The sequence below is a fragment of the Rhinopithecus bieti genome, unplaced genomic scaffold (assembly GCF_001698545.2).
Source record: "Rhinopithecus bieti isolate Rb0 unplaced genomic scaffold, ASM169854v2 scaffold_20477, whole genome shotgun sequence".
In the NCBI taxonomy this organism is placed as follows: Eukaryota; Metazoa; Chordata; class Mammalia; order Primates; family Cercopithecidae; genus Rhinopithecus; species Rhinopithecus bieti.
This window is the reverse complement of record NW_016810038.1, coordinates 19,799-46,424: the sequence shown is the minus strand read 5'-3', so window position 1 is coordinate 46,424 and position 26,626 is coordinate 19,799. Positions and strand designations below refer to the sequence as shown.

The 26,626-nt window shown below is 56.4% G+C and overlaps 1 protein-coding gene across 1 annotated transcript in view; it reads left to right on the top strand.

The window, feature by feature from the left end:
* Positions 1-26,626, top strand: part of LOC108541616 (cadherin-4) — a gene marked incomplete at its 3' end in the record, with an annotated part of 687,309 nt that overhangs the window by 642,919 nt on the left and 17,764 nt on the right. The window contains exon 8 of the mRNA XM_017891180.1: positions 11,862-11,999. Coding sequence (XP_017746669.1) covers positions 11,862-11,999 — 138 coding nt within the window. The remainder of the gene's footprint in view (positions 1-11,861; positions 12,000-26,626) is intronic.

Here is a 26,626-nt window from a genome sequence, read left to right as displayed (position 1 = left end):
GGCTCTGAAGCCCCTGGCCCGGAGAGTGTAGCCCCTCCCTCCCAGGGCTCCAACGCCAGGCCCAGGGCACTCCCTGAGTCACTGTGTGAGGCTGTTTTCCCTGCCTTAGAGAAATACTTCCTCTCAGTGTATCATAACTGAGAAAATGAAAGACAAAAAGGCCTGTGCATCTCAGGAGAATGGGAGCGGAGTGTGTCTGCAGAAGAGCAGCGTATTCCCGAGTGTCTCCCAGCACCCCAGGTGGCGTGGCCCCCCAGCCCCCCACCTCTTCCTGTGTGTCCGAGAAGTCTCCCAGCCGGCCCTGCACGTGCCTTTCCTTCTCTTTTATGTCCACTGTCTCCCCCACACCTGGCGGAAGCCACTCAGACCACAGGGCACCTGCTCCGCTGTCTCCAGCCTCTGCACATCCCCTGCTCTGTCCACGCCCAGGAGCCTGGCAATCCTGTTCAGACACCAATGTGAACTCTTGTCTTCTCAAACCCCACCATGGTTTCCTGTCTCACCCAGGGTCAGAACCAAACCCGGCCCCATTCCTCCGGCACACCGAGCCCACCGCGCCTGCCCCAGGGCCTTCTCACTGGCTGTTCCCCCTGCCTGCACTTTCCTCCCAAGTTCCCCATGGCTCGATAGCCACATGTCTGCTTGGCAGACAGCCCTGCCCACCGCCTGGTTTAATCCAGCGCACTGAGCACCCTGTCCCTCTCTCCTGCTGTGTTTTCTACACGGCCTCTGTCCCCAGCTGATGTGATACTCTTTGCTATTTGCCGTCGGTCTCCTCCCCTAGAGCCGTGCTTCCAACCTAGGGTGACGTCCCTCTTGGGACACTGGGCAAGTGATGGCATCTGTGGTTGTCACTGCTGGGTAGGGGCACCGCTGGCATTGCATGGGTGGAAGCCAGAAATGCTCAGCCCCTCTCAGTGCCCAAGACGCCCCACCGCAGAGAATGACCTAGCCCCAGGGCTGACAGTGCCCAGTGTGGGAAAAGCTTCCCCAGGGCGTCAGCCACAGGAGGGCAAGGACTCCAGGAGCCACTGGAATCCGTGGCTCAGAAACCCTGGGCCCCTGGAGAGCTCAGGCACGTGGCCCTCCACAGTCGGGTGTGACTGTCCGGCCCCTGGAGAGGGAAGTGTTCTCCTCTGAGACCCAGGGGTCGGGGGTCAGAAGAGGCCCCAGGGAGGAGCCCCCAGTGCCTGCTGGGCTGTCGGGACCTCCCCTGCCTGCCACCATCTTGTTCTTCCCAGACATCTAGACTCTTGGAATCACCAGCAGTCGTTCCTGGCAGCTCCTCTTTCCTCTGTGCCCAGCAGAGAATGTGAGAGACAGAGAGAAGGAGACAGAGAGAGAGAGAGATGGGGGAAGTAAGAGGGTCCCAGCATCCCCCACCCTCCTTCACCCCCATGCGGTGGGTTTTGTGGATTTACGAAGCAGAGACCTTCTTTGTGGCCTTCCTGCCCCCAACACCAGCCCAAGGGAGGACTCGCGGCCTGGAACTGGGAAAGGTCGGCGTTTTCTCTGGGTTTGATCCAGCTCTGCGCAGCAGAAAGCAAACCTGGCTATAGAGTGAGAGGCGAGGGTCCGCTGGAGTTGGGCTTGGGGACACAGCGCAGAGACTCTGGGCCACCAGTGAGTACAGCCAGGGCTAGGGACACCAGAGGCCCCAAGGGGTCCTAAAACCCACAAGAGCTGAGGCAACTGCACGTCGCTGTCCTGGGTGTGCAAAGGGCAGCTGAGCAGAAGGTTGGGCAAGACACGCTTCCTTCAACGCAGCAGCCCGGGCAGCTAAGGGGCCGGGTCCCCGGGTTTCAGCCCCTCGTTCTGGAGGAGGCAAAGTCCGCAGATCCAGGGGTAGTGAGGGAGAGACAGTGGCGGTGGGCAGTCCACGAGAGTAAAGAGGTGTGCAGAGTGTTCAGGAGGGAGGGAGGGAAGATGGCCACCCTTTGGGGCTCCCTGTGTGGCCGTGCCCCTGAGCAGGGGTGATCTCTTGGTGACAGCCTGGGGGCACCCAGCAAGGGGCTCCATGCTCAGCCCCTCCCCACCCCAGGCAAGGGAACCTCAGAAAGGAGCCCTCTGCACCCTTGGACCTGCATTTGAAGGCCGAAGGGCTGAGCACCTCACCTCAGGGGCCGGCAGCTTCTCATTCCTGGGTGCCTGGGAAACTCACCTGGACAGGTGGGATGTGCCGCCCAGGCAGTGCCTCCTCTCAGAACAGCAGCAGCCCGGAAGGGCTGAGGAGTTTGGAGGAAGGAGAGGCCATGGGGTGGGGTTGGGGAAGGCTTCCTAGAGAGGAAGCCTGTAGCGGGAGGTGTGGGGTCGGGACACCAGCTGGAGCCCTGGGCTAGGCGTGGGCATAGGGTAGATCCCAGGTCCCTTCAGCCTGGAGGGTCCCTTCTCTGATAGCCTAAGAGTCAGCCTGTAGGCCCAGCACAGAGCCTGGCCGGCACCACTGCCAGCCAAATGCATCCCCCACCCCACCAGCCCGGTGATCCACGCTGGAGTGGACATAGGCTGCTGAGTCCCTCGGGGCCCTGCAAGGCAGTGGGGACTGAATTCAACACACAGGGCGTTCGTGCCTGTGCCTCGAGAGGGAGCCCACACGCCACCAAACACACCCTTTAACCGTACGCTTTAGCGGGGTTCAGTGGTCACAAGGTTGTGCAACCATCACCTCGACTTAGCTCCGGGACATTTCCGTCACCCCAGAACCATCACTCCCACTTCTCCTCGACTCCCTTCCCCCCCAGCTCCCCCAGCCCCTGGCAGCCCCGAATCTTCTTTCTGCTTCTATGGATTTGCCTATTCTGGACGTTTCCTGTAAGTGGGCTTGTTCCACACATGGCGTTTCGTGTCTGGCGTCTCTCACCAAGCGTCACCGTGGTAGCTCATGTCTTTCATGCCTCTTTATGGCTGAATAATATTCCGCTGCATGAGGCAACCACGTTCTCTTCATCCATTCATCGCTCAGTGGACACTTGGCTATTTGGCCCTTTTGGCTGCTGTGAATGGTGCTGCTTTGAATGAGGACGTGCAAAGTGTTTGTCAGAACCCCTGGTTTGAGCTCTTTTGGATACATACCCGGGAGTGGAGCTGCCAGGCCCTGTATTGACTCTTGACTTGTGAGGACCTGCCAGCCTGTTTTCCGCGGTGCCTGCACTCCCTCCTCCCACGACATCTAATCTTCGTGCCGGAGTCACATTCTCAAGCTCCAGACAGACCCCAGGTGCTGTGCAGTCTGACGATCAGACACAGAGCAGGGCCCGGCCCTCTGTCTGCTCCATCTGTCAGCTTCCGAGGGGATGGAGGTTCTAGCAGTGACAGCTGGGAAGACCGTCGGGGAGTGTGTGGTCCAGGAGGAAGGGGTGGGAGCAGCGCTGACCTGAGAGGAGCTGGAGAAGCTCCCAGAGCAGCAGCCACCGTCACACTGGCGCTGTCTCCGGCTCACCCAGAAGGAAAGGATGCAGGGCTTTGGGGCTCCTTTTATATCCCCATTCGGACCACCTCTAGGTGCAGAGAGCCTGGAGCAGGTGGGGGAGGCGTGCTTGCAGCCTGGCAGATGAGACCACCCCTAGATGGTGGCTGGGGTGGGGGCAGCACCCAGGAGAACTTCAGGATCTGAGCTCCAGGCGCGGCTCCTGCCAGGGTGCATCATTGGCTGTGCGGCCGGCCAGCCGATGCTGGGTATGGGCAGGGCACACTCAACTCAGGAAGCTTTGATGCCTTTCTAGGGCAGGCCGGCCGCCTGCATTATTGATGGCTGTTCTGCAAAATTTACATGCTGAGCTATGGGGAGGTGAGCAAAACCCCAGGGATGGCCCACTGTGCTTTTCTTCCCTCCTCTTGAACTTGAAAATGGCCAAATCACTTTTTAATGAATTCACTGCGGCTCCACTGCTGACGGCATGGCTGGCCCCAGAGACCTCTGCCATGTTCTCTGCACCCGGCAGAAGCAGGAAGGGTAGGGGCCCCAGCCCAGGACACGAGCAGGCATCCAGCAGGGCACACCTGGCTGTGCAGGACTCCCGCTGCCTGCCCAGACACCTCCATTGAGGGTTGACATGGGAAGTGGAGGCTGCATATGTCAGCCATGGAGAGGGGACTCTGGGACGCTGGTCCAGAGCTGAGTCCTGGGTCATCTGTTTGTCCCATGAAGGCTGGGAGACACTTACTGGCCTCCAGAGCACTCACCAGCCCCTGACCTCGGGGAAGTCCTGGGCCTTCATCCTCTGCAAAGTGGGAGGACGCCGTGCCCCTGTGCCGCACAGGCCCTTGGAAGGCTGCACACGGCCCACGCACACCGCGAGGTCTGTTGAGGCACCAGGAGGAGGTGCCAGACTCCTCTGAGAACAGGCTAACGTGGGGCTCCCCTCGCCTGCCTCATAGGAATGAAATGCACTTGAGGGCAAAGGGTGCAGCCCCATGTAAGCCTTTTAGAAAAATACATCGAAACCTCCAGCCAAGCCAGCCCAAGCTGGCTACGTACAGACCAGCCACGTCTGCAAGCGACCTGTCTGCGGGAGCTCTCATGGCTGCCTCATGAGCACATGCCTGGGTCCTGCTCACCCACCCTCTCGTCCCAGATACCATCCTGGAAAAGGGAGGTGGGGACAGTGAGAGGTCAGGAGCCTGACCCCACCTCCCCGGTGCTCCCAGGGGTGCCAGGCCAACCCTGCCTGGACTTCAGAAGCCAACAGAAAGGCCACTGGCTGCTCCTGGAGGTCTCCTTGGAGACTTCTTCCTTCTTGCGGGTCTAGCTTCCCACCCCCACCCAGCCAGGAGACACCCCTGCCCTGCCTCTCAAAATCGAGACCCAGCTGCACTCTAGTGCCAATCAGCTGCACACACAGCACACACGCGTGCACATCCATGCACATGTGGGTTTACATGCCTGCAGAGGTGCACACATACACGTGTGTATACACACACACAGGCATGCACACACGTGCACACATGTACAATACACTGTACGTGTTTCTGGGTTTCTATAATGCTTTATTTATTTTCAATATATAGAAAAGAATACATTTCTTTCCTATACATTGAAAGCACCGCAGCCAGGGGTGGCTTCCATGAACCGGCTCTGATACGATGACTGAAGAAATGGAGACTTGGAGAATAATGTCATGCTGCAGGTCTGTGACAGCGGTTTCTCCATGGGCTGACATTCTTCTCCTCTTGGATCCCTCCCTTTCCCGCTGGCCTGTGTCAGTCTCCTGTTTTCCAGTCTGGTCCTTCTGGCGGTGCCGTGCTGCAGGAGGAGGCGGCCACAGCCAAATAAACACATAGCTGAGAGCAGCCTGGGGGCCCCACACTGCAGGATGGGTGGCCAAGGGGAGCTGGTGCAGGCAGGCAGTGGGGCACCGCCTGAGGGGGACATCGCGCCCAGGAAAGAGGCTGCTGAGAGCCCCCTGCAGCTTCAATTTCCAAATCTGTCCTGGAAGGGGGAAGAAAATCGGATTTGTAAAGAACAAGAGAAACTTGGGTGAGAAATGAAGAAAGTGTCCACAGCGAGGCTGCCTGCTACCCTGTCAGAAAACCCAATTCTGTTTCCTCGGGGAGCAGGGACTGAAGTGAGATGCAGCCAATCCCCGCAGAGCCACTGCCACAGCCAGTACACATAGATGGGGCGCAGATGAGATGAGGCTCTGCAGGCAGGATTCCAGCCCCTCACCAAGGTGCCATGGGTACCTGGCATTTGGGTTCGCATTGGCAAGCCTGTCCACTGGTGCTGACGCCGTCCCCAGCCCATCTCTGCAGTGTCCTAGCCAGAGGCAGAGCCAGCCTTCAGGCTCCATCCAGCTACCGCGAGGGAGGGCTGCGAGCTCACAGGTGAAGGAGAACGCGGCCAGGCTGGAGAAGCTTCCAGAGGTGGGCTGGCTGGTCTCTGTATTGATGAACAGGAAGGCACATTTTCTTTCTGGTGGGATCCTGAGGCAAGAAACCTTGGGGCAGGGACCTCTGCCATGGGCAATGCCATGAAGTCCAAGGCCTCAGGCCTGGCGAATGTCTGGACACACACTGATCCACAGTTAGAAGGCAGATCCTGACCCTGTGGTTGCAAAGAGCAGCCAGTCAAGGGTGGTGCCAGCTCTGCTGTTTCTATGACGTCCATCCCACATTCAGGAGGCCCAGCGGGCATCGAGCTGATGTCACTGTGGACATTGTTGGTGCTGCCCGAGTCCCATCCATAACAAAGGCCGGAAGCGCAGACCAACCCAGTGTCAGGGACCCCGACCGGCCCCTCGCTCTGCCCTGGTCAGCTGTGTAGCACTGGGGAGGTCATGAGGCTGCCTGGCCCTCACTGGATTCAGTCCTCCCCCTCTGTAAATGGTAAAGAAACATGAGCTCCGCTGAGCACGCAGCGTGACACCAGTCACTGAAACAGTGAACAGGAACATGCAGTCAAAACTGGGTTTTTATTGTGTCTTTCCCCATTGTTGGTTTTCTCCCCTCCCTCACAGCCTCCGCATTAGCCCCAGCAATGCCCTCTTCTGCGCCGTGCACCTCATACCTCCTGCCCCAGCCCTGCTGTGCCTGCAGCTCATGCTCTCACTCCCTCCTCCCTCTAGTGAGCCCCCACCTTCCTTCCACAACCAGCTCCCCTTGCACTTCCATGGAGAAGCCTCTCTCACCTCCCTCAGTCTCCTTATCTCATGGATGGATGAGAGATCCTCGGCTTCCTTATTGGGTGGTTGTAATCCACCTGACATAAGGAGAGGTGTCTCTAAAGGATGGACGGATGGATGGATGGATGGATGGATGGATGGATGGATGGATGGATGATGGATGGGTGGATGGTGGATGATGGATGGTGGATGGGTAGGGGGATGGTGGATGATGAATGAATGGATAATGAATGAATGGGTGATGGATGAATGGATGGATGAATGAATGATGATGGACTCGCGATGCATGGCGCCCCCGCCCCGCGGCCATGGATGGAATGGATGATGGATGAGGTGGAGTGGATGGTGGAGATGAGGGATGATGATAGATGGATGGCACATGGATGGAGCGGATGGGATGTATGCGGGCCATGCGATCGGGATGGCTGGTCCGGTCGGACGGTGCTCCGTGATGGGATGGATGGTATGGCGCTCGCATGGGATGCGATGATGTTGAGTGGATGTGATGGATGGATGATGGATTAAGTGAGTGGCCATGGTGGATGGTGGATGAGGGGCACTGGTAAATGGCATACAATGCATGGCATGACGTGGATGGATGGAGGCCTGGGTGATGGATGGGTCAGTGGATGGTGGATAATGGATGGGTGGATGGATGAATGGATGATGGATGGACAGATGATGGATGGATAGATGGATGATGGATGGGTGAGTGGATGGATGGATGATGGATGATGGATGCAAGGGTGGATGATGGATGATGGACAGGTGGGTGGATGGATTATGAATGGATGGATGGGTGGGTGATGCATGATGGATGTGCAGATAATGGATGGGTAAATGATGGATGGGTGGGTAAGGGGATGGATAGAGGGATGAGGGAGAAAGGAAAAATGGGAGCAGGTAAGGGTTAACCTACTGTGAGAAAACTATCAAAGTAGGATGTAGCACCCAAGTAAATGTAAGCTATTTCTGTTATTTGTTTGTATCTCCTTGACTCCAAGTTCTATTCATCTTGGTAAATATCAGCTCTGTCAGGCATGACTCATTAACTTGGTTCCCTCAACAGACACTGATTACCTACTGTGTGCCAGGTCTGTACCTGGTACTTTGGACACAAAGCTGGACAAGACTCAGTCCTCGGGGCACTCTGGGTCTTCCAGGAGAGTCCGGCCTGCAGCAGATGTGGGCAGGGTTGTGGCTGTCCAGGTCATGCTGCATCTGCAGGGTTAATGAGGGAGGCAAGATCAGTTCCAGAGGCACTAGGGGAGCTCATTCTGGAAGGAAGAGTGGGGTCTCACCAGCGGGAGGATGGAGAGGGACAACATAGCCACAAGCACAGAAGGGCAGGGATAGGAGGTGTGGGGGGCACAGTGCAAACAGGGCGTCATGTGGGGCAAATGTTGGGGTAATGAGGGAGGGGAGAAAGCCAACAATGGGAGAAACAATGAAAACCTGGTTTGGGCTGCACGTTCCCGTTCACTGTCTCAGCAACTAGTCACAGCTGTGCGGTCAGCAGAGCACACGGTCCTGTCCCGTTTTACAGAGGGGGCCACCAAATACAGGGGCCCAGGTTGCTGACGGCTCTGCAGCCTGCAGGCCCCTCCCTGTCCTGCTGAGCCTCACAGCCTCCCCTGGAACCCTCTCCTGCAGGGAGTCTGAGCAGCCCACTCTCCTCGGCCCTGCAGGAGCTCTGAGTTCTGCAGTCCTCCCCTCTCTCTCCAGGTGACTGATCCCCTGCAGGGGCCATGCAGGCATGGGCCGAGAAGCAGTTTCCTGCCCTTCCAAGAGGCCCCTGACACCTGCCTCCTTGAGGGAGAGCTCTCAGAACAACAGTCAGGGCTGTGATGAGGCACATGTTGCCTCATCACTAGGGAGCCCAGGAGCCAGCGCCCCACTGCACTGAGCCCTGGCCCCATGTAGACTGGGCCTGGTCACCAGGCCACAGTCATCCTGGTTTGGGTGGAGGCCATGTGGAACACCCCTGAGCCTGATTGGCTGCTGTGTTCCCACCTCTCAGGTCCAACCGCAACTCCCAGCCCTGCACTCAGTTCACCCTGTCACCTTCAGGCAGCGTGACTGCCTCTTCCTGGAAGCCTCCCCTGGCTCCCCAGCCCTCCCTCCCTGAGATGCTTGTGGCCTTACTCTCAGGCCTGTCCAGGTGGCAGTGGCTTACACTGCCTGACATTGGAGCCCAAGGTCAGCAAACGTCTTCTGTAAAGTACCAGGTGGTCCATATTTTAGGTTTTGTGGGGCATACAGTCTCTGTGCAGATACTCGGCTCTGCCTGGCAAGTGTGAAAGCAGCCGTAGATAATGTGTCAATAAACGAGCATAGCCATGTGCCAATAAACGAGCATAGCCATGTGCCAATAAAACTTTATTTACAATAACAGTGATGGGCAGATTCAGCCCACAGGCCATTGCTTGCTACGTGTATAAGTTGGATCATGTGATGCCCCTTAGTGACTCACAGCGGTCCACAGACCATCCAGACACCTCATGGAGCACCCAGGCCCCTCTGTCATTCCTCAGATCTTCTGTTGTCACCACAGTCGGTGGCAACAGTAACTTGCTGTCATGGGGCACGTACTCTGTGTTGGGCCCACGTTTGACCCTGGAGACACAGTGGGTGATGGATGAGACAGCCATGGCCCCCAGAGCTCAGGCTGGCGAGGGACACATCCAACCATCAAGGGAGGACACAGCAAATGTAGAAGTGCAAGCCAGGAATGAGTCATGGATGAAGAGCAGGCTGAGCTGACAGCATGCTGGGCTGGAGGGCCAGGAGAGAATTCCGTGGGAAAGGACATCTGGGGGCTGAAGAGCTTGATTCAAGATGAGGCCACAGAGGGGTTAGCAGCCATGACACATGGAGTGCTGCAGCCATGTTAAGGGTTTGGGTGTACGCCAGGGAGTTTTTGCTGCATAACAAAAGACCCCAAAACTTAGCAGCCTAAAACAACCACCATTTATTTCTATTTATTTAGCTCACAATTCCACAAATTGGCAATTTGGGCTAGGCTCAGCTGGAAAACCCTTCCATCCTTGGCTGGGCTTATTCATCCATCTCTCATCAGCTGCCACTTTGGCTTGGGGCTGGCTGGTCTTGGAGGGAAGGAGGAAGGAATAGAAAGACAGAGGGATGGAAAGGTAGAAAGAGAGAGGGAGGGAGGGTGTATGGGTGGATAGCTGGATGGATAAATGGATGGGTGGGTGAATAGAGGGATGGTGGTTGGGTGGGTGGGTAGATCAATGAATGGGTGGGTAAATAGAGGCATAGATGGATGGATGGGTGAGTAGAGGGATGGTGGTTGGAGGGGTGGGTAGATGGATAGGTGGTGGGTGAATAAAGGGATAGATGGGTGGGTGAATAGAGGGATGGTGGTTGGGTGGGTGGATGGATAAATGAATGAGTGGGTGAATAGAGGGATAGATGGATGGATGGGTGAACAGAGGGATGGTAGATGGGTGGGTGGGTGGATGGATAGATGGATAGGTGTGTGAATAGAGAGATGGTGGATGGAGGGGTGGGTGGATGGATAGATGGATGGGGGGGTGAATAAAGGGATGGTGGATGGAGGGGTGAGTGGATGGATGGATGGGTGGGTGAATAGAGGGATAGATGGGTGGGTGGGTGAATACAGGGATGGTGGTTTGGTGGGTGGATGGATAAATGAATGGGTGGGTGAATAGAGGGATGGATGGATGGGTGAACAGAGGGATGGTGGATGGAGGGGTGAGTGGATGGATACATGGATGGGTGAGTGAATAGAGGGATAGATGGATGGGTGGGTGAATAGAGGGATGGTGGATGGTTGGGTGGGTGGAAGGATAAATGGACGGGTGGGTGAATAGAGGGATGGTGGATGGAGGGGTGGGTGGATGGATAGATGGATGGGTGGGTGAATAGAGGGATAGGTGGATTGGCGGATGAGTAGAGGGATGGTGGATGGGTAGGTGGGTGGATGGATAGATGGATGGGTGAGTGAATAGAGGGATGGTGGATGGGTGCATGAATAGAGGGATAGTGGATGGGTGGGTGAGTGGATGGATAAATGGATAGGTAGGTGAGTGGATGGATAGATGGATGGATGGGTGAATGCAGGGATGGTGGATTGGGGGGTGCGTGGCTGGGTGGAGAGATGGATGGATGATGGTTGGAAAGAGAAAATGTTGGTGACCATCTGCTGTTGGTAATTCCTTATGGAGCCAGTTTATGGAACTTGAGCATGTTTCACTGAATCACACTGCTAGGAACTGGTCTTCTCCCTTAACCTCTTAGAGAAGCAAGACTCAGGATTGTTTGTCACTTGGAGAGCTTTTCACAGGGTCCCTTTTTTGCTTTGGTCCCCAGAATCCCCTCCCCTAATGGTACTGGTGAGAGGCGGGCTGTGGTCCCAGCAGGGAGCTGCCCACAAGCTTGTCCTCAGCTGCCACCTCAGAAGTTCATGCCTCTGGGTCAGAACAGAGGTGTGGAAAAGCCACCTCGGCCAGCTCAGGGATTTTGGCACTGATGGACTCCCAGCAAGGGCTCTGTGAAGAAAGGCCATGAGACTCCTTCAATGCCTAATAAAATGCACTCATCCCACCAAGCCTTATTTGCTCACACCTGAAGCCTGCATGGTAAACTGCCATGCAGTTTGCTTCACATTTGAAGCTCACACCTGCGCCTGCATGGTAAACTGCCCTGTCAGGACTGCGTTTTCCAGCAGAAAGCATGCTTGCATCTCCACACCTGCAAAGAGAAGGGAAAGGGTTTGTCTTTTCTTCCCATCTGAATGTCTGACCTGCAGTTCGGCTGAACAAGGTAGACACTCAAGAAACGAGGTCCCTCCTGACCTGCGTCTGTGGGGCATCCCTCCCTTTGCAAACTGTCCCTGCTTGGTTTTCCAGACCGAATGCAACCCCAGTGCCCTCTGGGCTCCCCTGTTCTCCTCCCTTCTGTCTTGGCACCAAACGTGATCTACTCCTATTAACGGCAGGACCACAGAGACGAAAACACAAGCAAGCCTCTTCATGCCGCACCTTAAGCCATGGCGAGGGGAGGAGAAACTTACTCCGATAGACAGTGTCAACCGGGAGGCTCAGAGAAGGCCCTGCGCCCAGCACACAGCCCCCGATGAAAGAGAACCGGCTCCAGGAACTCCGTTCCTGTGAACAGATTTCTTTTCATAAGTGCCCTGTCAATTAAAACCCAAACTGATTTTCTGTTCTTTCTCAACTGGTGTCTCCCTTCCAGAAAGTTCAGCAGTACACAGTCATCGTTCAGGCCACAGACATGGAAGGAAATCTCAACTATGGCCTCTCAAACACAGCCACAGCCATCATCACGGTGACAGATGTGAACGACAACCCGCCAGAATTTACCGCCAGCACGGTGAGTCCCTCGAAGCCGCCCAGTGATGCATGGCCTGTGCGAGGCAGGAATGCACTGACGTGCGGCGCAGCTCCCTCTCTCTCTGCAGCTCTGTCTGATGGGTGCTTGGCAGGTAGCGTGTAAGAAAGGCCCTGGGCAGCGAGGACTGCTGTGTGGAGTGGCTCCACTCCTGGTGTGCGCAGTAGGGGAGAGGCCAGGGCTCAGCCAGGGAGGGGACCTGTGGCGGAGGTCGGTTGCCGCCTGGGAGGCATCTCTGTGATGTCTGGAGGAGTTGACTGGTACTGTTTGGGCTGATGTCACTGCCACTTTGGGAGGCCTGCGTGTGGGACCTGCTTGGGGGATGCCCAGATGGGGCGTTGGCATGGCGGGTCCATCCTGTGTGTGGAACTTGGCCGACCCTCTATGGCCTGCTGTTGGCAGAAAGGGGGTCGTGACTGGGCCCCATACTGGCTGCTTGGGACCTGAGTGACCACTCACTGAATGTTGTTGAAAGTCCACTGCGAGGTCCCGAGCCCCCAGTTCACAGGGGACCAAACTCTCTCTGGTGGGAACATGGTGGAGACAGGGCTGTAAGGCATGCGGCCCCCGCTTCCTCTGGATTCCAGCAGGGCAGCTGCACCACCAGGAGGGACACTTCCCTAGAAATCTGCAGAGGCCACCGCGCCGACAGACATTCGATGACCCCACTTCCCTGCTGTCCAGCGATCTGGGGAGGTCCCAGCCTTGGCTGTTGCCCTTTTCACCGACCAGGACCCTCTGTGGTGACTCCCTGGGTCCGTGGGGTGCGACACTGTGTCCCCAAGCTGTCATTTTGGGCCCCCATAGCAGTGCTGACATCACAGGCACGTGGCCTAGCCCCGGGAACCCCTCTAGGAAGGTTTAAGGCACCAGGCTGTGACGTGCAGAGGGGACGGTCAGTGAGGGCTCCCAGAGTGGCCATGACCCCGAGATGCCAGGATCTCAGGGTTTTCTCTGCCGCTACAACCGTATCACCCCCTTCTCCCCCAGGCCTAGGCCCCCGCAGAGCTGTGTGTCAATCATTATAGCAATGACAGCGGCAGCACCAGCTGCATCTGTGGAGCTGCCCCTCGGGCCCCAGGGTGCGGCCAGGGTGCAGAGCCTGATCCCAGCCAACCCCGACCAACCCAGTGGCAGATGAGGACTCTGGGCTGCGGAAGGCTAAGAGGGAGACGGGCAGGGATGGGGTCAGGAGGGAGACGCTCCTCCCTGTGGGTGGGCCGGCTTGCTGAGAAGGCAACTCACGGCCAGAGCCCCTCACCACAGCACCCGTCCTGCATCTGGGCCTCCTGTGTCCTGCATCCCAGGCCCCGGGCGCAGCTGCACCAGGCGGAGGTGGCCGTGAGCACACAGCGCCATCTGGTGGGAAGATGGCAGATCACAGCGAAGGAAGCCAGCTTGGCACCACTGCGGCAGGGCTGGGATGCCCCAGGCGCTCCCTCAGGCTCCTGGCAGTGAGTCCCAGGCAGCAAGCGGCCAGGGCAACCAGGAGCCCCAGGAGCATTTAACAGGGCGCAGCCCCAGGGTGCAACAGCTCTCATACAATTGGCCAGGAAGGCATTCAGATGGTTTGGAAAACACCCCCTTCTCTCTCTTGGCTTCAGTCTCTATTTGCTGTCTTCCGGCCAATGAGCAATGGGCAGGAAAAGCTCAGGGCCAGGCTCCTGGGGAGTCTGGGCATAGGGGAAGCAGCTGCTAACCCCGGGACCCTGGAGAATAATAACGTCCAGGCCCAAGAGCACAGCAGGGCTGCACCCACACAGCTGGCCAGGCAGCCCCAGCTGTCCTTCCTGCCTGACTCCAAGAAAGAGAAGGAAGTGATGGCAGGGAGGGAGGGGAGAAGGTGACGCAAATTGTGTGGAGCAGGTGTCTCTGCCTTTCTTGGAGCCGACATCCCTATGAAGGAAGACGGAGAACCGGCAGGATGTCCCTGACCTGCACATGCCTCTGAAAAACGGCCAGCCTGGGAGTCACACTGAGCCCCCAACAGAATTCTGCATTTGGCTCAAGGCAACTTGAAGCACATTGCAGGGGAGAATTCCTGCCTCTGTGTCCCCTTGACACAAAAGGTGGGGATGACCTGATCTCTGAGATGCTGGGGGGCAGAAGATTCTCTGAGATGTTGGGGGGCAGAAGATTCTCTGAGATGTTGGGGGGCAGAAGATAAACAAGGGGAACTGTGGTCCTAAATCCCAAAATTCAGAGAATCCCATCATTCCACTGAAAGCCCTACCCCTCGTCTCTGGTACCCCTCCCGAGACTCTGGGAAGCCAAGACAGAGGCCCTTCTAGACCTAGTGGACCAGCCACAAGCACTGACCAGCATGAGCACTGACCAGCCACCAGCACTGACCAGCCTCCAGCATTTACCAGCACTGAGCAAAAATGACCAGCAACCAGTACTGACCAGCCACCCGCACTGACCAGCACTGAGCAGCCACCAGCACTGACCAGCCTCCAGCATTTATCAGCACTGACCAAAAATGACCAGCAACCAGTACTGACCAGCACTGAGCAGCCACCCGCACTGACCAGCCACCCGCACTGACCAGCCACCCGCACTGACCAGCACTGAGCAGCCCTCGGCACTGAGCTACCCTCACCGCCACTGCTGACCGGCCACACCACCCTGGGGCTGCTCCTCCTGGGACCGGGGCAGAGGGTCCCCAAGGCATTTATTAGAGAGACACACCCCTGTGCTTTTCCAATGGCTAAGCACAGGCTACTGCAGCCTCGTGCACCTCCCAGAGTTGGGTCATTGTCCATTCTTGGTTCCAGAGGCCTCAGGCAGGTCCCAGGCCCCAGATCACGGGGCAGGGGAACAGCATCCCTTGAGGAGTACGCAGATATGTCTAGGTGCTTCTCAGCCACTGTCCACGGCACCTCCCAGTCTAACACAGGCCGGGAGAGGATCCGCAGTCCGCTGCGTTGGTCAGGCCGGCGGGGTGACATGCTAGTGGGTGGACAGTGGATGGGTGACCCTGGCAGGGAGGGTTCCCTCCACCCTGGGGTGGCTTTTCCAGGTGACTGGGTCACATGGTCATGGGGAAGGGGTGTCTGTACTCGGGGTTAGCATGGCCCTTGGTGTGTCCTTCTGAAGATGAGGGACAGGCAGGAGCCCCAGGACACTGTCCATGCGTCACTGTGGGATGGAACAGGCAAAGGGGCCAGCAGGATGGCGAGGGCCAGCCACGCTGCTGCGCATGCCGCCAGGCTATTTTTACCAAGCCTAATCAAGAACAATCAGCAGAAGCTACAGAGATGCAGGGGATTTGCATGATCCAGTTCTGAGTCCTAAATGTTAATTAAAAGTTATTTTCCCTTCACCGGCTGCACGGCCCACGTGAGGCCGAGCGGGGACCCTGGGCCCTCAGCACTCCCTCCAGCAGGTGAGCGTGGGGTCTGCTGTGCTAGAAGCTGGCGGCCACAGAGGACACATGCTTCAGACCCTGCCCCAAGGCCTCCTATGCATGGGTCCTGCAGTGAAGCTCTCAGGGACAGGTCCAGCCAGCACACGGCGACCCTGGAGATCTGGCATCACAGGCCTTCCTCCGGCCCACCCCCCCCACCCTCACACATGCCCACAGGGAGGGTCCCCTGGAGTCAGGAAGCCCAGCACTGGCCCCGCTCTTGGTCCCTGCCAGCTGTGTAGCCAAGGTCGGATCGCTGGGCCTCTCTAAACAGCAGGATTTCCTTTTTTGTTTGGTTTTGTTTTTGTTTTTGTTTTTTTGAGACAGAGTCTCACTCTGTCGCCCGGGCTGGAGTGCAGTGGCCGGATCTCAGCTCACTGCAAGCTCCGCCTCCCGGGTTCACGCCATTCTCCTGCCTCAGCCTCCCGAGTAGCTGGGACTACAGGCGCCCGCCACCTCGCCCGGCTAGTTTTTTTGTATTTTTTTAGTAGAGATGAGGTTTCACCGTGTTAGCCAGGATGGTCTCCATCTCCTGACCTCGTGATCCGCCCGTCTCGGCCTCCCAAAGTGCTGGGATTACAGGCTTGAGCCACCGCGCCCAGCCGAGCAGCAGGATTTCATCCCCGCTCTCCACCTAGAATTAATCCCACCTCAAGGTGTCATCAGGAGCACTCCTGATCTATGTGGAAGTTGAAGACTTCAGCAACATAAATCTGCTCCAAATATGCCACAGGTGGTGCCCCAGGCCCCCATCTCAGGGGCATGGAGATGGGCGGCGAGCAGACATGGTTCCAGCTTTAACAGGCCTGGCGTCCTGTCCATTTGGGCCTTTCAAAGGTGAGGGGCTTGTAGCAATGTCACCAAAACCTTCTCAGCGCAGTTTCCCCAAATGGTAAAAGAGGGAGGGGCAGGTGCGGTGGCTCATGCCTGTAATCCCAGTACTTTGGGAGGTCAAGGCAGGTGGATCACGAGGTCAGGAGTTCAAGACTAGCCTGGCCAAGATGTAAAACCCGTCTCTACTAAAAATACAAAAAAAAAAAAAATTAGCCAGGCGTGGTGGCATGCACCTGTAATCCCAGCTACTCAGGAGGCTGAGGCAGAGAATTGCTTGAACATGGGAGGCAGAGGTTAGAGTGAGCCGAGATCACACCACTGCACTCCAGCCTGGGAGAGAGAGCGAGACTCTGTCTCAAAAATAAAAGAAGAGGGAGGTAGAAATTATTAAGGTATATCATCGTTGTCATTTAAAATGCATACATGATAAGATATATTTTGTACTTACTCTATGTCTTTGTGAATGATCTATTCCCCGTCACAAGGCAAGTGTGAATAAAATCAGGTTAAGTATTTTTTAAATAAGAGGGAAGGGAGTCATGCTGGTTTCCCCACAGGCTCTCCGAGGGCAGGATGAGTGGGTCCCCAGCATTTAGGACGTGCCTGGCTCAGCCAGTGCCTGGTTATCACAGTTGATGTGGAAATACAGATTTTTCTCTCAAGGGGTTAAAAATGGTTTTGCCGGAGGCAGGGGTGTCAGCTGAACTTAGGAGCCCTGGGGTCTATGGGTCTGTGGCCCTCAAGTTTTTGAGGTCCTTCTGGAAGTTCCCACCCCAAGCCGCCTGAGGATGTGTCCTGCAGTCCCTCCTCGGAAGTGACCCTCCTGACTGGGAGGAAGGGCAGCCCCAGCTCTGCAGGGTAGAGGGACTACTGGCCAGCCTCGGCAGGGGGACTGGCTGGGCTGGCCCGGGGCAGCTCTCACCCACAGATCCCCGGCCCCTCACGCCTGGCTATACGCCCACCCTGGCCAAGCCCTGTAAGTCCCTGACTTCTGCAGAAGAAGGGGAGAAATGACGATTCAGCGTGAGTCCTGAGCACAAGAATCGGGCATCTGAAAATCAGAATGGACTCAGTGCCCTTAATTATGCTTGGGTGTTCTGTGCAAGCCTCGGCCATAAATAATAAATCGGAGCCAGCTTTTCCGAGCACAGAGGTGGCGGCCGCAGGGACCAGGAGCTCCCACCTGCCCGACATCATCTCCCCACTCCTTGCTCCTCCCGCCAGGAACAGCTTCCTAGAGACGGCTGCAGAGGGGGCACGTCTGAGAGCCCAAGTCTGGGCCCATCCTGGGGCAGGGACCAACAGGACATCGGTCCAGAGACATGGGGGAGCCACGGACCGGGAAGGACAACCCTAAGGCCAGGACACACAGAAACCTGGGGTCCCTCGGCCTGGGGGTCAAGACTTCAGTCCTTCCAGCCGCAGTGCTCCCGCCAGTCTCTCAGGCCTCCCTGGACCCGCCTGTCCAAGCTGCAGGGGAGAGGTGGGACCCAGGGGCTGGGGGTGGGCGCTGGGCCAGACTCCCCAGCTTCAAGCCTGGCTCCACAACTGACCAGTTGTTGACCTTGGGCAAGTTGCAGAGTCTTCTGTGCCTCCGTTTCCTCATCTGTTCCTGCCTGATGGGTGTGTGAAGACCGAATGTTCCCAGATATCAGTCCCTTGGCAGCGCACCTGACTCAAAGAAAGACCCAATGAGTAGAACAGCAATAATATGGCCACTGTGGCTGTTGTATGATTAATAATGATGATTAATAGCAATTGTGTCCCTCACCCTGGCACAGACAAGCTGCTGACAGGAGCTGCCTGCAGTTGTGCTCCAGTCCGGGTAAGAAGATGGGTCAACCTCTGTGTCCTTTCTGGGAAGGGAGAAAGCCAACCTGGTCTATGGACCCAAAAGCCCAAAAGGGGGGTTCAAGTTAATTTTGAGCTAAATGGCTGGTCCTTTCCCTCAAGCAGGCGTTGCAGGGAGCACTTTTTTGTGCACTATTTATTTGTCCTCATAGCAGCACTGCAAGGCGGGAGCAGAGGCTCAGGCAAGCGGGCTCTGCCACATCCCCTCCCCCCCCACCCCCCGCTGCCCCCAAAGCTCCTGTCTGTAAAGGGAAGAGGAGGAGGAGGAGGAGGAAGAAGAAGAAAACCGCCTGCAACTTCCTTCTGGTCACAAGAGCCACGGATCCAACAATTCTGATTTGTGAACTCAGAACTCAGCAGAAATCATCAGTTTTACTGAATAGAAAACTAAATTCCAAAAACCAATGACATTGTAACATCCAAAGGAGCTGTGGTTTGTAGGTTTACACTATCGATTTTCCAATGCAAGCAATCACAGAACGGAGGAACTGCGGCCGGCTGTGTCCCTAGGTGGCTCCCAGCCCCGTGGGGGGCGCCACAGACCACACCCCAGCCGGATAGGAGGCGTCAGGGCCGGCACTCAGCTGTGCTCATCACAGTGATGGATCCGCTGAGCTCCGGCTGGGCACAAGCACCAGGCTTGGGCACTTCCCTCCAGTTAGATGCCCTTGTCCACACCAGGCTCGGGCCCTTCCCTCCAGTTAGATGCCCTTGTCCACACCAGGCTCCGGCCGGAAGAAGCAGCACCCAACGCCAGGTGGCTGGGAACGCCAAGGCCTCATTAGGACCAGCCAGACGCTTCTGAACAAGCAGCACCTCCGTGAAAGCATTGATCCTACGCTGGCCCATGGAGCTGGGGTGACAAGGGCAGCGGCAGAGTCCTGTTTCTGCTCATTCAGACCTGCTCCATGGGATGAGGCGAAAGGAGGTCCTGAGCCTTCCAGGAGACAAAACTGGGCCTCAATGGCACTACTGTCCATCAGATGAGGGAGCAAAGTTCGCAGTCGGCCGTGGCTCGTCTTTATGAGATATTGAGTCACTGCCACTAGTCTTTTGCCGGGAAACTGGATGTGGGAGGGACAGACAGAAATTAAGTACAGCAGCAAATCACCAAGACGCCATCCTGCGTGTCACACCTGAGGAGCGGCCTGGAGCCAGGGGCACCTTCTGGCTTCCAGCAACTGATGGAAATTCAAACCATGACGTGTTCAGTCTTTGGAGTTCCAAAGTCACGAAAGGCGGGTCCCCGGTGGACATGGATGCGTTGCAGACGGCTGTTTTCAGAGCAGGTCAGGCAGCACAAATGGTTGAGCAATGCAGAGGCAGAAAAGGTCAAGCCTGGGCCTCTGAAACCAGGACCCCAGGGGCCTCCATTAGAGGAGGAGCAGCCTCACTCTGCCCTTCACCAGCCACGGAGACCTGGGGGCTATGGGCAGGGCCCTAAATGCCAGCCATTCCCTGGGGCATGTGGCCACCACCCAGCAGAACCGCTCCTGTGCTCGTTCCAGGGATGCAAGGGCAGATCCACAGAGGAGCGTGCGGGGCCCCATGTTCCCAGGGATTTGCAGGCAAATGAGCTGCCGTTGACACAGGGGCAGACACGCCTTTTCTTGAATGGTCTGGAGAGTAAATGTTTGGACTCTGGCTGCCAGAAGGTCTCCATGGCAACTCCGAAACGCTGCCATTGTAGGACAAAAACAACCACAGACAAAACACAAGCTAGCGGGTGTGGCCATATCCCAATAAAACTTTATTTACAAAAACAAGCAAGGGACAGATTCAGGCCACTGACTTCACCTAAGCAAGGAGGCTACATTGGTGTCATTTTGGGAATATTTGAAGGAGGAGGAGTCTAGCATCGCAGACATCTAAGTATGAGGTCAGTGCCTCATCACCACCTGCCTCAGAGAACTGATTAAAAATCTCACACATGGCAGAGGTGGTGCAGGCCTGTAGCTCCAGCTACTTGAGAGGCCGAGGCAGGAGGATCACTTGAGCCCAGGAGTTGGAGGCTACAGTGAGCTATGATCATGCCACTAAACTCCAGCCTGGGCAACAGAGCAAGACTGTCTCAAGAAAAAAAAAAAAAAGAAGAAGAAGAAGTCATACACAGTATTAGCATTGAATTAAAAAGTAAATCTCTTATGAAAATTCGTGTGCCACGTGCCAGGCCTTGTTCATTATGTTTGCACATTCATGCATTAATTCATTTCACCCTGCACTGGGCACTTCCTATGCCAGGGTGCAGGACAGCTACAGCGAAAACCAAAGCAGTCACAGCCCCTGCTCCTCAGAGGTTAATCTACATATTTAAAATCTGTAAGGCCAGGCACAGTGGCTCACTCCTGTAATCCCAACACTTTCGGAGGCTGAGGCGGGCAGATCACCTGAAGTCAGGAGTTCAAGACCAGCCTGGCCAACATGGTGAAACCCCATCTCTACAAAATACAAAACTTAGCTAGGCATGATGGCAGGTGCCTGTAATCCCAGTTACTCACGAGCTGGGATTACAATGAGATACCATCTCACACCAGTTAGAATGGCAATCATTAAAAAGTCAGGAAACAACAGGTGCTGGAGAGGATGTGGAGAAATAGGAACACTTTTACACTGTTGGTGGGACTGTAAACTAGTTCAACCATTGTGGAAGACAGTGTGGTGATTCCTCAAGGATCTAGAACTAGAAATACCATTTGACCCAGCCATCCCACTACTGGGGATATACCCAAAGGATTATAAGTCATGCTGCTATAAAGACATATGCACACGTATGTTTATTGCAGCACTATTCACAATAGCAAAGACTTGGAATCAACCCAAATGTCCATCTGTGACAGACTGGATTAAGAAAATGTGGCACATATACACCATGGAATACTATGCAGCCATAAAAAAAGATGAGTTCGTGTCCTTTGTAGGGACATGGATGCAGCTGGAAACCATCATTCTCAGCAAACTATCGCAAGAACAGAAAACCAAACACCACATGTTCTCACTCATAGGTGGGAAATGAACAATGAGATCAGTTGGACACAGGGTGGGGAACATCACACACCAGGGCCTGTCGTGGGGAGGGGGGAGGGGGGAGGGATAGTGTTAGGAGATGTATCTAATGTAAATGATGAGTTAATGGGTGCGGCACACCAACATGGCACATGTATACATATGTAACAAACCTGCACATTGTGCACATGTACCCCAGAACTTAAAGTATAATAATAAAATAAAAGTAAATGTACATATTTTACTTCTGTGAATTTTGGTTTTCCCGGTTTTTCTACCATGAGCAATTGTTACTTATTTGCGGATGTATAATTCCCTGTTCCAAATGAAAACCATGAAAGTGACCTCTCAAGACAAGCAGGGTGTGGGGCCGAGAGGCGCCCCCAGGGGCCGGCGCAGCCTCAGCACACCACTGGTGACTTTGGGCAGGTTGCCTCCTGGAGCCTCAGTTTCATCACCTGCGAAACGGGAACAATAATAGAATCCCCTCTGCCTCCTGCTCCCAAAATGCTGTCATTCTGTTTCCCTGGGGTTGTTACCAGCATGAGCCCAAGGAGCCCCCTGTCTGGGACAGGCCTGTCTCTTTGTGAGGGCCCGCAAGCTTCTCCTCTCTGCTCCTGCCCACTGCCAGCTGTTTTGCATTTCTGCTCTTGCAAATGTGGATTCTCTTGGTGCTTTGGAGGCGTCTGACTGGCCGCCCCTGGGACTTCTCCCAAGCCAGTGTCCTGTGGGCTGGCCCCAGCAGGGGACAGCAGCCAGTCCCGAGAGTGTGGGCTGCAGGGCCCATAGCCCCACCCACACCAAGCTGGCGGGAGCTGTCGTCGGGGCCTCCACCGGGGATTGGATGTTTGGGGCATGAGGATTAGCACGATGGCGACTCACTGGAAGGGGCGCAAGGGTGCCAGGGGCTGCGGCTCCCTCATGGGGCTCCCAGTCCTCGGGGGACCTGGAGATCATGGTCATGGAGTGTGGGGATCACCAGGCAGCTGCTGAGAACTGGTAGGACGTGGGACAGGGTGTGCCCTGTGCTCTCCCTAGGGCTTCTCTGGCAGCTTCTTCCCCCTCCTTCTCTCCTCTGCCCCGCTTCTTTCTTAACGAAATGCCTGCCTGGGCTGGAGTCCTCACACCCACCAGCCAGAAGTCAGCTTCGTCTGAACCATGTGCCCCCTGGTCTCTCGGCTGCAGGCACAGAAATCCGCCCTTAGCCTTGGTCATCACAGCAGCAGGTGGGCACCGACCCTGTGCCAGGTGCTGCACTGAGTGCCCTGCCTGTGCCAGCCCACCTGACCCCACAGCCTCCTGAAGAATGGGGTCCCTCCTCCCCGTGTCACAGAGGGAACCACCTTCCTGTGGGGAACAAAACTTCCCTCCCACTCCCTCCCACGTGGCCGCTTGCGGTGTGGCAGATGTGGGACTTCTCCCTGAGGACAGGACCACTGTGGCCCCCAGCATAGGTGCCTTGGAGGCCCCAGGGTCTTGCTGGACATTGTGTGGGTAGTGCCTGGCCCTCTAAGTCCTGACCGCCCACTGATACCATAAGGAAACAGCTGGGTGGGTTTTCCTGAAACACCGGCTGTGCTGCAGGGGTCCTGCCCAAAGCCTCCTCTTGCGAATGGTGACCTTCCCCTGAGAACCTCATGGTTTCTGCCTCAGAGCTGGGATTGTGCTGGAAGGCCCTCGTAGGAAGACAAAATCCTCCTACCTCTCGGGATGGGTGCACAGCTGAATTCTAGATTACCGTCCCGGCAAGAAATTCCATTCTGATGCTCTTAAAATTCCTCCTTTCCCAAATACCTGCCATGTCATCCCAAGGGGCCTGAGAGGCTTTCCTTGTGTAGGAAAATCTGAAAAAATTAAATTTAAAAGTCATTATGGCTAGGGTAAGGTTAATAAGAAAATCCTAAACCAGATTTATCAGCGAAGGCCTTCTTTGTGAACCTTTATTAAACTTGCATGATTTAGAATAGATTCTTCGTATAAACTTCACTCAGAAGCCTGCAAGGGAATGGACGCAGAGCACGCCGCGCTGCCTCCTCAGAAGGACGGGAGCGAGTGGGGAAGCGTCAGACAGGCCCTCGCTAAAACGGCAGACAACACCAGGACCCACCTGGCCATGTAAGCAAAGACAGACACTACAGAGGGTGTGAGGGGCCACGAAATCCAAGCAGCCGGGAGCATCAGGCACGGCTGCTCCACCAGGAGGGCGCCCTCCTGCCCCCACCACTGGGCACAGAGTCTTGCCCCTGCCGCCTGCAAGGGTGCTGGCCCCACCTTCTGCCTCTGCTGGCTCCAAAGCTCAAGGCGTCTCTGCTGCTTGCCAGGATCAGGCCCTCTGCCCCCCTCCTCCGAACCACGGACACCCAGGTGCACCTGCCTGGCAAGGGCTAGGTCACCCACCTGGTTGTGGCTGTAGAGGAGGCCGGGAAAGTGGATTTCTGGAAACTAAGGAAGGGAATTCAGAAGGCGCAGGGGAGCCAGGAAGCCTTACCGGTGGCCACTGTGCTGACCCTGGCAACTTGAATAAAAAGAGAGTGGCTCATTTCACAAGAGCTCAGAAGTCTTGGAAAATCTCCTCCCTTCAGGCATGGCTGCGTCTAGGCTCCACTAGCTCACCGTGACCCTCCCCTGGGCCATGCTTCCTCCAGCCGGCTTTGTTCTCAGGCTGCAAATGGCAGCTCCCACCAACCTGACACCTTCAGATTCATGTGGTTACCATGTCCAGGCCAGATGCAGGGGCCACGGAACTGACCCCTAATTGGCTGACTCCGGTCATTAGCCTATTCAAACCAGTTATTGAGGCGGGGGCCTCGGGGTTGGAAAACAAGGATCTGAACCATTTTCAGTGAAGGACCAGATAGTATTTTCATCTGTGGTCAGGCTGTCTCTGTTACCATGACTCAATGCCACTGCTGGGGCAGGAAAGCAGCCACGGGCTATATGTAAATGAATGGGGTGTGGCTGAGTGTCAATAAAACTTTATTTATAAAAATAGGCTTCCGGCCAACGCCTCACTAGACCAAGCTGACCAGAGCCCTTCATCCCACCAAACCTTTAAGGAAACTTGGGTGACATGGCCACAGGACCAGAGCAGCGTGATCCTGGTCAACCCTTCCTCAGAATCCTAAAGGCCAGAAGCTACCGAGGGCTGCCACATGGCTCCTGGGGGAGGCCAGCAGGTTTTCACTCAAAGGAGAAGTGACCCCAAGATTCAGGCAGGCTGCTTTGGGGGCAAGGTGGTGTCCCCAGCAGAGGGAATGGCCCGGGGCCAGGTGTCAGACACCAGCAGTGTGTGCTGCGGGGCCTGGCCAGAGCGGTGTCTGTGCATTCATGGCGTCTCTGGGGAGGGCTCAGGGTCCTGGCACCCAGCACATTTTGCAAACTCAGATCCCCGGGGTCAGGGGAGCTCACTGGCCTTGAGTCCTCCACCAGCCACTGCAGGGGTCACCTGCCTGCCTCACTGACAATGGGGTGGGACACCCTCCTCCCTGCTCCAGGCCTGCAAAGCTCCCCCCGCCCTGAGGCCCTCCCACCACCACCTCTGCCTGGAGATGGTCCCAGCAGGGAGTGTGTAATGTGGCCCAGCTGCCACCTCCCCTGAGGACACCAGCGGGACTGTCAGCTCCACCTCACAGCCCTGCCCACCCCCAGGCCCCCCCAGGCACCCGGTCAGCCCCTAGACTCACAGTAGCACAGCCCTGGCTGAGGAGGGCTGCCCCCTCCCGCTCGGTCCCTGGCCCTCCTGGAACTTGTTCACAGGCCTCAGCGAAGCTCCCTTGAATGTCCCCCCGCAGCGGTCCTCTGCCTGGGACCTGGCTGCCCAGGACCCCGAGTGGCCACAGCCTCAGCAAGGGCTGTCCTCTAGCACCCAAGGACCGCAGGGCTGAGATCAGGCACGCAGCTCCCTCCCAGGCATGTTCTCACCCCTAGAACACATGGATCTCCAACCATGGCCTGAGTCGCCCCTGCCATCCCCCAGCAGGCACCATCCCCCATGCCATGATGCTGTGCAATTCAGAGCCCAGTGCGTCCCATGGCGATGCCAGCTCCCTGTCCTGCTGGTGGACGATCTGACACCTGGGCGGCTCAAAACATGTGTAATGAAGGGAAAACTGAGTGAGCCCCGAAGCTCCCTCCTCTAGAGCCAGGTCAGCCTCTCCAGGCCTCCCCGGGTACCCAGCTGCAGGCTCCGGGCTCCGGCCACCTGGCTCAGGAGCAGAGACAGCTAGGAGATTCTGTCCCACACTGGACGTTGGGAGCGGTGGGGGTGGCAGCTGTCCGCTCTGGAGTTTAACAAAGACGGTTCCTCCCAATCCTGAGATGAGATCTTCCATGGCTGAGCGTGGCCATCGTGTGAGGAAAGGATCCTGCTCCCCAGATGTGGCTGAGATCCCACTTTGGGTAAATCCACAATTTTTCTTCCCAACAAGGTGATTGTATCGGGATGTGAATGCTTGCACCTGCAGGTGACAGGCAGGGCCCTTCCTACCAGACCCGGAGCTGGGCCGGGCCGTGGGGTTTTCAGCCCAGCTTAGAGCCCCAGGTCGAGGAGCCTGATTAAAGGACTTTCTCTGAGCTTTTGAAAGAGAGAAAGGATGCAGTGCTTGTCTGGGATTAAATCAGAATATTTTTCCATCCTTGACAAGGCAGCCCGTTGGTGTGGGCTCTGAATTCTTCTGTTGCGTCTCCATCCTTTTTAGGAATGTTGACTCGGCTCCTGCCTGGAAAGGGGACCAGCATATTTCATTTTTGTACATTTATATGAAGGCTATCACTCATTCCTTCATTCATTGATGAGAGGCCAGGCCTTGGGCCAGCAGGGACAGTCGCCATCTGTATGTCCTTGGACCTTGTTCACCTGATGTCTTTGTCCACTAGCCTGACGGGGCCTCCACACTCATGACAGAGGCGTGCTGAAGGGGCACTTGTGGGTCGGATGAATCTGCGTCATCTCACAGCCTCCTCTCACACCGGCGCTGAGACTGGGCCCAGAACCGCCGCCTCAGGGTCTCTGTGTGCTTCTCTATCCTTGCAGGACTCGCCTGTGGCAGACGCGGTCTGTTGGCTGCCCAGTGCCCGTTTCCCACCCCTTCTCCCTTTGCCACCTCACAAGGCTCCCTTCTTTGGGCTCGTGGTAGCCGTGGGACATCATCCTGGCCAACGGAGCGTCGGCACAAGTCAGCTGGGGAGAGGCACTCCGGGAAGACTCTTTCTTACCGAACAGACAGCTGTGCTTCTCAGGCAGCCAGAGGGCCAGGGTGAGCTGCAGGGTCCTGACCATGGGAGGTCGGGGAAGGACAGAGCCCCGCCCTGATGGGCCTAGTCACCTGCAGCCCTGGAAGGTCAGGCTCCTGTGTTCAGGTTACCCCAGAGCAAGTTTCTGTTTGCTGCACCCGAGGGCTCCTCCCTGCCTCCTGGCTGAGGGCAGGTGCGAAGGTGGCCTGGGTAATGCCCCAGACACCCTGACACCCTTGTTTTAACTTAGTCACCTCCTTAAAGGCCCTATCTCCAAATA